Source organism: Dipteris shenzhenensis, chromosome 8 (genome assembly GCF_047967505.1).
Source record: "Dipteris shenzhenensis isolate YYH24624 ecotype China chromosome 8, Dip_SZ_1.0, whole genome shotgun sequence".
Classification (NCBI taxonomy): domain Eukaryota; kingdom Viridiplantae; phylum Streptophyta; class Polypodiopsida; order Gleicheniales; family Dipteridaceae; genus Dipteris; species Dipteris shenzhenensis.
Window position 1 is genome coordinate 9,888,863 of NC_141603.1, and position 14,747 is coordinate 9,903,609.

The window sequence follows — 14,747 nt, forward strand, 5'->3', positions numbered from 1 at the left end:
TATTTATCTGGAAGCTTCTCTGTAAATAACTAAAGCGCACTTTTGTTGCGTCCATGTTTTTTCTGCAGGTGTTTTATAAAGTTAGAGATCAGGGCATAGAGCCAAATTTGCAGATTTACAACATGCTGATCAGTTCGTTTGCAAGAGCTGGAAAATGGAGGAAATGTGTTGAGGTTGGTGTGAATATCATATTTTGAAAAATGTGACAATGCAATATGCTTTCTTTTCTCCCAATTTATAACAGGCAGCTATTGAACCTATACATTTTCATTATGCTCAACTGTTCTCTCTGCTTATGCAGATTCTAACTTGGTTCCAAAATGAGAAGTTCAAGCCCTCATTACAGGTATACTATTCCATTTTGGCATGTTTGGGAAATTTGGAGCAATGGCAGAACTATCTGGATGTGTATAAGCAGATGATATCCGAAGGGTAAGTATGAGTAGATTGTCCTTAGTTTGTCTCGATTTTTCTGTGATTCTTCTGTAACTATCATATGCTCTTCTTATTGATAGCATCATTCATGCATGTGTACAGATATGCACCTACTACACAAATGGTTAAAACACTGACCAAAGCTTTAGCCTGTGTCAAACATGGCAAGGCTGATGCTCTGTGCAAAGATTTGGAAAATCCAAAAGGTTGATACTTCCAGATGATATGCGGAAAACAGAGAAACGCTCCTTGCAGTTCCCAAATCAGATATGAACGTAAGGAAAAATAAATCTGGGACACTATAGAAAGGCTATACTGCAAGTGGAAGGCTATGCCTCTGAACTTGGTGAGTCGTTCCTAACTCATGTACATCGGCTTATGCACTTTTAATCTTTCAGCTCAACCAATGTCAATGTATGCATTGTTCCTCTAATGGACATGGTGTGCGATATTCAAACTGAGAACTTAAGCCATGAATTTCGCAAAGGCCAGTTAAGCAGAGAGAGCAAAAAGCTTCTCAGAGTGATATGTGGATAAGCAATATCTAATCGTCAATCGACTCCAAATATGTTAACAATCTATAATTGCTCAGGGAGCTTTTAAATAATTAATCTAGCAGTGGCAAGGTGATACTGACTAAATTTTTTTCTGTGGTAAATTGTGAAGGTAAGATTTGCTGAGAATCTTATACAGATTCTCGATTATGTTTTTTAAGAAAATGCAGAGGAGAAATGCTAGCCTCCAGATAAACGAGACACCGAATGGTCTTTGTGAGAATCCAGAGGTGAAGTGCCGTCCTACAAATTAACCAGAGCTCACCGTACCTTAAATAGGGAGGTGCTCCATGAACAGTAAGATTTGATCGATTTCTTGGGACATGCACAAGAGGTTTGATAGTTGTGGATAGGATGGGACATACGAGCCGACTGTACTTCAATAGCCATTGCCTGCCTTGCAAGATTTTAGTGCTTTACATGGGCATACTAAAAGCATCTTCACCTTATAACTCTGAGCTACTTACTCAGGCAATGACATGGTGCAACTGTGAGAGACTACAGGATGTATCGTAAGCTCACACTCAGAGAGGGTGTAAAAATAGAAAGCAGAGGAAAACCAATTTTCCTTGCCTGAAGTCATCAATGGGGAACTTGCCCAAAGCAAATAGAATGCAGCAATTTCATTATTCCTTTGGATAAGGAGAATAAAGAATGTAGGCTGAACTCGTGGACAAGCCACAGCAATTCAATCTAGAACCTAATTTCCAACACATCAGACCAATGAAAGCTCTATGTACAATGTCATATTTGGAGACAAATGTGTTAGATAAATAATTAAATGTTAAAACACGTATCAGAGGCATCTGATCTTGAGCATCCAAACATTGCCAGTGCCTTTTTTTGGCATGTGCATGCATCAGCCTTGAAGCATCAAAATATCAACTCCTGTGCTGTGATCTATCAATGGGAAAAGTGGAGACTAGAATCATCAATGTTCATTGTACATATTAGATATTAGGAATTACACGATGGGTGATACAATCATACATTTTGTGGCATGTACATTGATGATTGGTCATGAATTTGATCATTGATGATTGTACTGGAGCATATCCTATCCATAGACTGACCACTGTAGTAGAATTTGATTGAGTTTCTGGACTGTTCTGTAAATTCCACTTTTGCAGACTCTAGACCAGGCTTTTGTTGGCAGGAGGTTAAGTGAATGGGCCATGTTTCAAACTTTTGAGGAAACATTTGAAACCCCAACAGTTTGATTGTTTAAAGTTTAGAAACAATGATGATTTACATTTGCAAGTATCATTGCTTGTCGTGTGTCTATATGGACATAGCTCAACTTGTGAGTGTAAAAGTCAAATCAAACAAAGCTAAGTGTGTTCATGAATATCGGACATGTAGAGTGAAAAGAGTCCCAAGGGTCTAAATAGCTAGTGATAGTTGTATCTTTAGATACAGATTTATCTGTGTGAGAATGCACCTGCATGTGCACTAGTGCACACACACAGAGACACATTTTTTTTGCAAAAGAACCTTTCATTAAGAAGATTGTACATTCATACTGTCCCAAATGTTGGATTTTGTGTTGGCTTATACAGACTTACATTTCAAACAGGCAAGGTAGGGATCTCTCTCAAATCACGATAAACAATTCAAGCTAGTTTGTAGCAAAAAATTCAAGCCAATTTGTATAGAATGAGATCGACTGAAAATTTAGTAGATATTGCATGACCGTGACAGGACTCGACACAAGACATCAGCTCACCCTACCAGGTTTGTTAGTGGAAAAGAAGTATCAATTAAACCTAAGGACCCTACAGACAGCATGACGACCTTAATCTACCAGCAGCTGCGTGAGGTAACGGACCAGAGCCAGAGAGAACAATAGATGACTCTCATGGATCTTTACAACGACAAAGAGAGTCCAACTGAGGTCGCGGCTCATAGATATAGCAACTAGACAATAGACTGACGAGGCCACGTCCAAGCGAGAAACAGATTGGCTAGCACCACACCGCCATGCCCATGAACTAAACCGCCTTGAGAACCATCTCCATGTGGGCGCCATGCAGCTGTTCCTTCTGCCCATCACGTGTTCCAGCCAAGAAATTGCATGGACCAGTGAAAGCTCACTCTCCACGTAGGATCCTTCAAACCAATGAAAGGGGTCTAAAAAAGATGATGGGCTATATAAAACATTTTTAAAATCCCCAACTCTCATTATTCAATGGCACAAGTCATGAACATTGCCAAACCCACAGGACCTCGCCTCCACCCTTCTTTGTCCAGCTCCACAACCTCCATGGCATCTGTGTACACAAACCTCTCCGAGCCTTATGGAACCTCTCGTGAGTGCTCTCGTGAACCATCTCTAAACTTCCCTTGAGGATGAGACGAAGCGCATAGGCCCAACAATCCCCCCTACTATAATCGAATGGGAAGTATACAATAGATAATGATGAAACAAAGAAACGATAACCATAAATGAAGACAAGCATAAACATCTTGAACAAATTGAAATGTGATCTACCCACAAAGGGCGGACACCACCTGAACCGTGCACTCACTAAGGGCCTTAGCACATGGATGGGGCTAGCATGGGTTTAGGATGGGAATCTTTTTGTCATCATTACTCCGATCCTACACCAAGTGGTCTAGGATGGATTTAGAATGGGAGTAGCCACTTTTTCATGGATTTAGAATGGGAGTAGCCACTTTTTCTCCTATCTTGGACCATGGCCTCTAGACCTTGGCAGCCAAAATGGGTTTCCCTTTTTTAGGGATTCAAAAACATGGAAGGATGACATGTGTCTTGTCCCCACAAGGTCCCCACCTTTTAAACACATGAAATGAAGCCATGTGTCCTCTTCCTCCTAAACCCATCCCTAGTTCTTTTTTTGTTAGCACATGGTAGGATGGGAATAGGATAGAAATATGCATGGGATCACCTTTTCCCATTCCCATCCTATTTCTTCCCTTGTGCTAAGCCCCTAAGAGGCTGAGCAATTTTGAAATTTTGTTCAAAATTCAATACACCCAATGACCATCAATGTGTCTCCACAAGACCTGCAACTTCATTCGAAGATTCATCAATCGTACACGCCTTTTCTTTGGAGTTCCCAAGCTGCTCACGTTTCTGTCACGTGTAGTAGAAATGTTCTATATGGCCCTCTTTTTCACAATAGTGACACCTACTTGTATCTTTCTTTGGATCTCCAACTACCTTCCTCTTTTCATTGATCACATAGGTGGGTTCACTGACAAGCAAGCTCGACTCCATGCGTCTCTCCTCACTCATCAATAAGGCAACCAATTCCACAAAATCAATATTCTCTGAGTTCATTCTAAGGATCTGAACCAAATCGAGATACCCTTGGGATAAAGCAGAAAGAAGAATTGCTTTTGAGTCTTCATCGTCAACCTTCGATCCTAGTGCCATCGGTTGACTCAGGATAACTTGGGTACCAACGCCTTCAACCTCTCCCATACGAAATTTGAATAATTCTTGCTTCTATCCTTGCATGTGATTCAAACAGGTACCAATGCCTTCAATCTCTCCCATACGAAATACTTGCTTTAAGAGTGCTTTCGAGTTCATCTTCGTTCCAAACAATGATTCAAGTAGTGTCCAATTGTGTGTCCAATTGTGTGCTGCAGATTTTGATACATCTACATGATGCCTAAGGCTCTTCCCAGAATGCCAACTACCTTTTCATTCTTGTGCTCCCAAGCAAGAATTTTGTTAGCTTCATTACCAGAACTTTTGTGCTTCTTCTCTGTTCCTTCGACTACTCCCCACAAACCTTTCTACATGAGATATAGGTGGGTACTGAGTTGCCATGAAGCAAAATTTCGACTGTTGAATTGTAGCAAAGAACCTCCCATCCACTTGTCCTTCTTCCGCTTGGATGTACCTTTTCAGAATTCTTTCAATCACACACAAGCGACTACTAGTTCTCGACCTATGCCTCATAGAGAAGATCCTTTGTCAATAAAACACTCAAGAAAAAAAACTCTCAGTGCACTTACCCTCCTCGACCGAAATGCTCTGACACCAATTGTTGGATTTTGTATTGCCTTATGCACACTTAGATTTCACACATGCAAGACAGGGATCTCTCTCAAATCACGCTAAGCAAACAATTCAAGCTAGTTTGTATCGAAATAAGATCGACTGAAAATTTAGTTGACATTGCATGAACGTGTGTTGCAAGACTGACAGGACTTGACACAAGCCATCAGCTCGCTCTTGCGAGGTTTGTTCTTGGTAACAGAGCATCAATTAAACCTATGGACCATAGAGACAGCAAGGCAACCTTAATCTACCAGCAGCAGCTCCAGGTAACTGACTAGAGCAAAAGAGAAGAACAGACGACTCTCATGGATCTTTACAACAACAAAAAGCCCAATGGAGGTCGCGGCTCACAGATATTGCAACCAAACAGTGAATTGACAAGGCCACGTCCAAGTGAGCAAACAGATTGGGAAGCACCACACCGCCATGCCCATCCTGTTCTAGCCAACCAGACTTCTAGAAATTGCATGGAGCATGAAACCTCACTCTTTACATAGGATCCTTCAAACCAAACCATCTCTAAGCTTCCCATGAGGATGAGACCAAGCGAATAGGCCCAACCCCAAAGAGAGACAGCTACTACTTGTAAGCTAGAGGAAGCTGAAAAAAATTATGATAGCTACTGCAGTGAGGAACAACTAGTACAACAAAACTAAAAACATTGAAAAAACAATTCTAGTTGGGCCACAGGATGATCATTTCCCATGTAATGTGTCTTGAAGGGAGCGAAGCAGGGAGAAATGAAGAAATGTTGGTATTGCATATGTAAGCATTTGTCGGATTAGAGGCCAATCACCATGATGCTGGTAATATACAAGATCATCTCTAAAATGTTAGTATTGCATATTTCATAGATCTTATATAGAGGCTTGCACCCTGCACAATATGGTTTTGTGCCTCGCAAGCAAATCATGGATAATATTGATTTCAATAAAAGACAACTACATAGAGGAATCTATCTAACGAGCAATGAGGCAATCATAAAAAGATTGCCTTAGTGACATCGGAAGATAGGAAAAAGTGGAATCTCCAAAGACACTATGATTTTTGTCCTCCCATAGAGTCCAGAGGCCCCAATATCGAACCCATGTGAAGAAAAGATGAAACTCCAGCCTTGGTGGATAAATGCCAAATATCCAGAAGAGCTTGCCGAAGGAAGCAGTAGAGATTCCGGCTTGGAGATGTTGTTTTAAGGAAGCAAAAAGTCACAAGTGACAAGGCAATGCCAAAAGAGATGGATCGAGGATTCCCTAGGAGCCAGACATTTGTAATAGACAGCAAGAGCAATACGTCGTCGTGCTAGGATTTGAACAAATGGATAACCTACCATAGAAACACCCGTTGGCAAAGAGGCAATTTACAGCTCTAAAGTTGTCGTAATCTTTTGCAGCACCACTTGGCGCGACGATTTATAGACCAAATTTGATTTCCTTGATCTAAAATCCAAGGTGGAGGCATCAAAACCCTATACTAATTGGCCACTGTTATATTAGCCAATAGCAGATGACAAGTGCCTGAATCCGAATAATGCTCGCACGCGTGTGCATGCATGCACACACACACACACACGCACGTGTGCGGTTGCGTGCACAGACACACGCACGCACGCACGCACACACACATGCATGCATGCATGTGTATGTGCACCCCCCCCCCCCCGCCCCCCCAAAAAAAAACCACACACACATCACCAAACACGCACATGCTTTTGCATACACATCTATAAGGAGAAGCACCCCTGTATCTCATCAAAGTAATTTTGTGAGAGTAGAAGGCAGTTTTTGGAAAAGCGCATGCATGTGCATGTGCACACACACACATGTGCATGCACACATTATTACTATACATAATTTTAAAAGGTGGTATGGCATCATGATGCACCACCAAAGTTTTTTCCCTTTCTCCAAATGGAAAGGGGGGAATACATGAAAAATTTATTGTGCATAGTACTAGAGGCAATAAGTGTTTGGAATATGAGTTAAGGCCTTTTTAAAGATGGTCCATCCTAGTTTTTCTAGAGAATATGTTTACTACAATGATGTTTCCAATATTCGTAAGAATGGGGATAGATAGCCTTAATTTTGGTTTACATGCGAACATGGTGTTCATTTCTACCTTCATTTTTCCTTTTATGTTGGTTTCAAAAGTTTTGGTCGATGAACTATGGTAGAAAAGATAGCGAAACCAAATATGGATAGATGGAATGACAAAGATTACTCCAAAAGTATGGATATTGGAGACCATGAATACCCATATTCCCGATATACAAGAAAAGAGTCAAGCTATGTGTGACCAAGTTTTGGTTCTATTAGATGTTATAGTGAAGGATAAACACTATATTAGAAATGCTTGATTGGGAATTTTTTGAAGGATTATGTGAAAATGATGGCAAGGAAGAAGAGAAGGAAACAAACTATAGGAAATTTAAGGGACCATCAAGCAAAAGATCCGTGGACCAAGTTTAGGATGATTGAGTTAAGGATCCAACTATATCAATCTTGGGATCTGCATAGACTAATGGGGACTTAAGATCATGGTACTATTGAAGCAACTTCAGTTATATAAATTTCGACATGGTAGTCACATGAGCTTATTTTATGGAGGCATGAATAAAGTTCTTTTGAATTGAAGTACAGAATTGTCAAAGAATTTTTCAAGGATAAGGATTGCTCAACTAAGTGGGAATTTTTTTTTGTAAGATCTTTTGAAGGAACAAGCATTGATGAATTGTTATGGATGGTATTTTCCAACTAAAGTGCCAACTACTAGATTCATATTATAATAGGGAAAGAGCTACATAGTTTCACTAGAAACAAGAACATTCATTAATAAGAATAGACCTAAATGACGCAAGCTTCAGTAATAATGTCATCATTATAGAAATTCAAAACTTAATGAGCAATAGATCCCATTTGGGTGATCACATACTTGAACGATACACCTAAATCAATACCCCGGAATAGAATGAGTTATTTTGAGGTTCTAGGTATATATTATCCTAGCCATTACTTTGGATCTACTCCTTGAATCCAAGTCTTGAAGCCCTTAAATTCAAACCTCAAAACCAATGAAACCAAATCCCAAGAAATACTGCCTTTTGTGCTAAGTTTGACTTTTTATGAATTCCATTGAAGTTTTTAATGCCTTAACATAAGTATGCTATCAATGGGGATAAGTCTAGTACACATTGCAGGAAGAACAAGAATGGAGAAGAGTTGTGAACACAAGAGAACAAGTAGTGAACGCAAGTGAACTCCAACTGAAATGTTCAACCAAATGAAGTACAAGTACTTGGTATATATAGTCCAAGTACTAGAGCACACAAAAACTCTAGAATAGACTAAGTTCCTAGTCTATTATACACCACCATATCATTGTATATATCTCTACAAATCCCCCCTCAATGATGTGGCTGAAATGCTTTGGAATGATCTCAGAAGCACCTACAGTACCTAAAGTACCATGGTCGCACAAATTCATCCACATGTGGATATAGCAACCTACGGGAGTACAAAAGAAAACAATGTCATTTTACAACCCCCCTTGACATTGTTTGAATGTCTCATATCCCCACGCCATGCCGATGTCATGTGAAGAGAGGCGTTGATAGGATTTTAGTGACTATTCTACCGCATTATCCTCAGTGGAACAATATGTGAGATCAATGAAGCCACCTGCGATACAATCCTGCACATAATGATAGTGATTTTGTATGTGTTTCGTGCGAGCATGAAATACATGATTGTTTCCAATAGCAATCCAACTCTGGTTGTCATAGAAGATCAAAGGTTGTGTCACCATCCTGTGCATGATGCAAGTCATGTAGAAGCTTCCTTAACCACATACATTCCATAGTGGCTGAATTTTCAACTTTGTATTCTACTTCATTAGAGGAGAGAGACACGTGGTCTTGCTTCTTACTGAGCCATGAGATGCACGCTGAGCACAATTAGAAGCAATAGCCGGAAGTGGACCTGCGATCATCAATGTCTTCGGACCAATCTGAGTCAGTGAAGCCACTCAAAGAAATGTCACCATCTGATGCATAATGCAGCCCATAGGAAAGTGTACCATGTACATATATGAGAATCCTCTTCATTGCATTCCAATGTGTGACTATGCGACAATGCATGAACTGGCAAAGAAGCCATGTGGCATAGGCAATGTCTGGCTGTGTGGAGCATAAGTAGATCAAATTGCCCACCAATTGCATGTACAATGTGCCATCAAACTTTTCAGTTTTATCATGCTTACTCAACTTGATTCCCTTTTCCAATGGAGTGGCCACAGGCTTACAGTTCTCCATATTAGATTTCTCCAACAACCCCTTCGAGTATTTTGTCTGTGACAGTCATGTAAGAGGCCCAAATCTATCATGTCAAAAGTCTGACTCAAGATGGATTGCACTGCTGCAATTTGCTTCAAATTACTACTAGTGAGTATGATGTCATTGATATAAAGGACAAGCATGAACAAATCGGATTTTTGTTGCAAAACATATAAATTTGGCTCTATATGAGTGTTGACAAAGCCCTGGGACAATAAGAACCGATGTATCTTATGATACCATGCATGACGCACTTGCTTCAGCCCTTACAAGGATTTGTATTAGTGTTGACAAAGCCTTGGGACAACAAGGACTTATGTATCTTATGATACCATGCATGAGGCACTTGCTTCAACCCATACAAGGCTTTTTTGAGCTTGCATATCTTGTGTTCTTATCCCTGAACAACAAAACCATGGTGCTAATGCACATAGACCTCCTTGAGATCCCCATTGAGGAAGGTAGTCTTGACATCCATTTGGTACACAAACCAACCATAAAACGTAGATTGAGAGATGACAGAGCGAATGGTAGTCATCTTGGCCATCGGAGCAAAAGTCTTCTCATAATCTATCCCATCTTCTTGTGCATACCCCTTGGGAACTAAACGGGCTTTGTACTTCTCAACGGTACCATCTGCATGATACTTTATTTTGTAGATCCATTTGGTGCCAACCACATTCTTGCCAATGGGTGCATTAACCAAGCCCAATGTGGCATTCTTTTGAATGGATCTAATCTCAGCTTCCATGGCTTTCTGCCATGCGGATGGCCTTGAGCATCCTCAAAGCACTGAGGATTAGTCTCAACTTCCATCACTTGCATCATGAGAGAAAACTTCACCTGCTTCTTAGCATTCTGAGTGCTGGCCCTGGTTCTTCACAATATAGGCTGATCTTTAGCACTTGCAAGTGTCAACCTAGCCCATCTAGGAACTAAATTTTTAGGTGTCCCACTGGGAATCGCATTTGAGGGAAAAGAACCCTCAATATCTGGCAACCCTGCTAAAGTTTGAGAGGTAGAGGGAACATCAACTGGAGAACCCAAATCAGCATCATTCTCAAAGTGAATGATGTCCAGAGGTGTATCATCATACGGAGGCAACTCCTCAGTATGCAAACAAAACATCCCTGCATATGATTACTTTCCTTGTGGCTAGATCATAAAGCATAAAGCCTCGACTTTCAGTCCTATACCCCACAAAGATGCATTTAATGCTTTTAGCATCAAGCTTGGAGTGATTTTTAGTTGGTACCAAAGCATATGCAATAGACCCAAAGACTCTAAAATGATTCACCTTGGGCTTGTACCCATAAAATGCCTCAAAAGACATCTTGTTAACCAATGCTTGTGTAGGGCAGTGATTCTGCATATATGTGGCTGTAACAATTGCTTTACCCCAAAATGCTTTTGACATTCTCTTAAATTTCAGCAAACACCGTGTCATCTCCATGAGAGTCATGTTCTTCCTCTTTGCAATCAGATTATGCTGGCACTATTTGGTGATGCCTTATCACATGATCTTTAATTACTACTTGTGCCTTGCCTCTTTTTCTCATTGGCAATCCTTTTTTGGCACTCTACAATGTAATGACCAGGCTTCTTGCAATAATTGCATTTGCCTTTCTTCACCTTTGCACCTTTATCTGCATTCCTTGCATTTGTGTTTGCATTCCCCTCTAATTCTTTTATTAGTTTACAAATTTTTTTAGTCGCATCTCCTTTTTCATTGCATATGTAGAGAAGTGGTTGAATCTATGATATTATGACCTTATATGAATATGAGGTAGGTCGGTTTGATAATTTTCATATGAATTTTGTTATTTTGAATGGTAAATTGTATCTTTTGTCATACTTCATGATAAAGTATGTTCCAAAGCTAATAGACATGACACATACTTCCGTATTTAGGAATATTGTTCGTGTCCAAATATTTTTTACTTTCTTATTTTGGGCAAATTTTTTTGTTTCTAGATTGATATCCACAAAGTTTGTTGGATATATCAGGAAGGGTTATCCTTGGATAGCTTTGCTGACTTGTTTATGAATGCCAGTACATTTGTTCCATTGATCAGACATATATCATCAATGAATCTAAATGAATGTTGAAAAAGATTTATCAGATCCCACCTTCCAAGATTCATCAATCTTTTAAAGAATGTAAATTCAAAGTAGAAGAGGTAGAGGTTACACCATATTGATGAGCATGAGAATCCCTTCGGTATTCCTCTTACTAGTTTCCATACTCTATCTCCCTAACATATGAACTTGTTTTCAGTGAGCCAGTTTATTATTTGTGTTTTGAATGCGAGGATAATTACATTCTCCAATATTGCTTGCAACCCATTTTCTCCCGTTAGTGGAATCTCCCCATAAAATTTATTATATCCACATATATGACACCATAAATATGCTTTAAATGATTTAGTGCAAATTCATAAGAATCTGTCATCCACCAATAATTGCAGCACCTTGATCCACTCTGTAGAAAAATTATAGCTTGTAAGTCTTTACAAGCTTCTTGTAGTGGATTTTGGCATGTTTTAAGAAGTGAACTTATTATGACTTCCGTTTGAGAGAAACAAAAATTATGGGCATACATTATTCAGGTGAATGATTTTTTGTGTGCCTTATATGATGCAGTTATGTATGGAAGGATTTTGATACCACCTTGATATGTGGATATATTGATTCTTGTATCTCACACATGTTTGTGCATATTTCCTCTATTGTTTTAGTACTGCAAGTGAAGTCTTCTCCTTCTAACCTTTCAAGAGCTAACTGTCATATTAATTTTTTGCATACATAAGCTACATTGTTTTGTACCTTATCCATGTACCAAAGATATAAATCTTTGGTTAGCTCTTCTAATTTTATTTTATTTTATATGTGTAGTGAGACAACTTGACTTCTGTGAGAATTTGTGCTTTTGTATATTTGATCAAGGTCATCATTAATGATTTTGATAATCTTCTCACTAGCTAGGCTTGGACATAGGACTTCTGCAAATTGATTCCATGTAGGTATCAATTTATTTTTTACTTCTTGTAAGTTATATGGTCTTAATGGGATATGATTCACACCGTTTTGAATCATTTCTCAAAGTCTTATGTCTTGAATTAGTTTTAAGTCACATAGTGCTACGTGACCAAACTCCCTCTCTATGTATGGCCTTAGCCATTGTGATTCATATGCACATTTTGGTTTTTCATTGTTATGAAATTCACAAAATAGTCCAAAGCCAACATTATCCCATATGTTCATGTCAAAATTCACATTGGGATTTTGTAATGCATTTTGGAATAACTTCTTTATAGAGATGTTTTCTAAAATTCCATCGACAAATAGCACGTGAAAATATAGTAATTGAGATTTTTTATGCTTTTCAAAACTAGTACAACCTTGTGGTAAATGAACAACACCTCTAACTCCGTCCTTGAGATCCATCTGTAGTCATTTTTTGATTGTTGCACTAGTAAGTCATCATCCACTAAAGCATTCTCTTTGATGTAGTATAGTGAGATACAACAGCTTTCCATGCCCCCTCTCCATACCCGAGCTAGAGGATTGAACTAGGGAACTATGTTCATGATGACAAGGTCTAGATGTTGAAGGGGGAGTGGTTTTCTTTGGTTTGAAGTTTTGTCCTATGGCTCTAAGGGCTCTCCCATATCCGTTGCCATAGTATGCCTGCTTTGGGCAAAATGAAATTTTTACTTTTCTCTTTTGGTTGCTCTCATAAAAGGTGATGTGTCTAGCAGGCTTAGGATCCTTTTAATAAACTTGATTCCTTTGTTATCACCCCAGGAAAGAGATTTGTGTTTTGTTCTCGACAAATATATTTTACTTTATGAATTCTCCAAAGTGTGCAAATACTATCGATGCCTTGACTATTGGTCTTGCATCATTTGCAAACCACATGATTAGCGCCAGCATTTTAATTTTTAAGGACTCACACTTCATCAATTTAATAGATGGACATAGAAAGTTTCATGTTTCATCTAGATGCTTCTTTTCTTTTTGTCGACTCTCTACCTCATAAGTTTTGACCAGTGAGAACATGCCATATGGACATTCACATCAATCGGCATCAAAAGGGCTCATATTGAAGCCTGCTATCAGCTTGTACCTCTTATTGATCACATATTCTTGCACCTTTGCTAAATCTTTGCAATGTTCCTTAAAATCTCTTCCTTGTTTTTCAAAGTCCCCCATTATTTCCCACGTCAATAGAAATTGGTGCTAAAAGTGAGTAGTCACCAAATTTCCATGCTTTATTATTAACCAATGCTAAACTATCTCTCAGGATTATAAGGGTTTACATATGGAATTTTGATGGTCTTTAATATTGAGCTATCAAGAAGTGGTAGTCTATGGTATCTGAGAGTACTCTCAATGGAAGCAGAATGGAAGAGGGTGAGAGAGAGGGAGAGCTAGAAGAGAGAGCTACACAAGTTTTGGTGGGTGCAGAACACCCTACTCTTCTATGTCATCCATATACATGTGTGTTTGAGTATTGTACATAGTCGAGGTTAAGGTACAGTGGCCTTTAAACCCCACAACCTCCTAAGTCATCCATATATATATATGTGTTTGAGTATTGTACATAGTTGAGGTTAAGAAACAGTTGAGTATTGTACATAGTCGAGTTCAAGGTACAGTGGCCTTTAACCCCCACAACCTCCCACTTAAATGCCAATGTGCCTTTAAGGGAGAACGATCACTAGATATACTATCCAATGCCCATCAATACATGACAATACTCAAACCGTTGACTAGGTAGACGCTTCATCAACATATCTGCAGGGTTATCATTTGTATGAACCTTGACAAGCTCTATGCGCTTGTCCTCAAGTACCTCCCTGATAAAATGGTACCTGAACTCAATGTGTTTAGTCTTTGTATGAAAGACCGTATTCTATTCTAGCTGAATAGCACTCATGGAATCACTATGCAATGTCCGTACACCGTGTATGAATCCCCAAATTACCCACTAGTCGATCAAGCCATATAGCCTCCTTGCAATCCTCTGTGGCTGCAACATACTCGACCTCTGTGGTAGACAAAGCAACGCACTTCTATGTGCAAGACATCCACGATACTATACCACGACACTGCACCACCTGCAAAGGTGAATACATAACCAGAAGTGGATCTCCTGCTATCCACATGCCCTGCATAGTCTGAATTTGTGTACCCAAGTACATGCATCTCACCTCTACCAAAGAAGATACACATCTCATTGCTACCCTTCATGTACCTATTGATGCACTTAACTGCCTCCCAATGCCTCTTTCTTGGATTAGCCATATACCGGCTAACAACTCCCACAGCAAATGCAATGTCCAGTCCAGTAGCTATCATAGCATACATAAGACTCCCAACTACTGATGCA

General features: G+C 39.4%; 1 protein-coding gene across 2 annotated transcripts in view; it reads left to right on the forward strand.

Moving 5' to 3' along the window:
- Positions 1–1,911, forward strand: part of EMB2654 (Tetratricopeptide repeat (TPR)-like superfamily protein) — a 79,953-nt gene extending 78,042 nt beyond the window's left edge. The window contains exons 8-11 of one of the 2 annotated variants that reach the window (XM_087378253.1): positions 69–173; positions 302–432; positions 538–781; positions 1,102–1,911. In XM_087378253.1, coding sequence (XP_087234379.1) covers positions 69–173; positions 302–432; positions 538–646 — 345 coding nt within the window. In that variant the 3' untranslated portion in view covers positions 647–781; positions 1,102–1,911. The remainder of the gene's footprint in view (positions 1–68; positions 174–301; positions 433–537; positions 782–1,101) is intronic. The other variant, XM_087378254.1, reaches the window with a different exon arrangement.
- Positions 1,912–14,747: the final 12,836 nt, after the last annotated feature.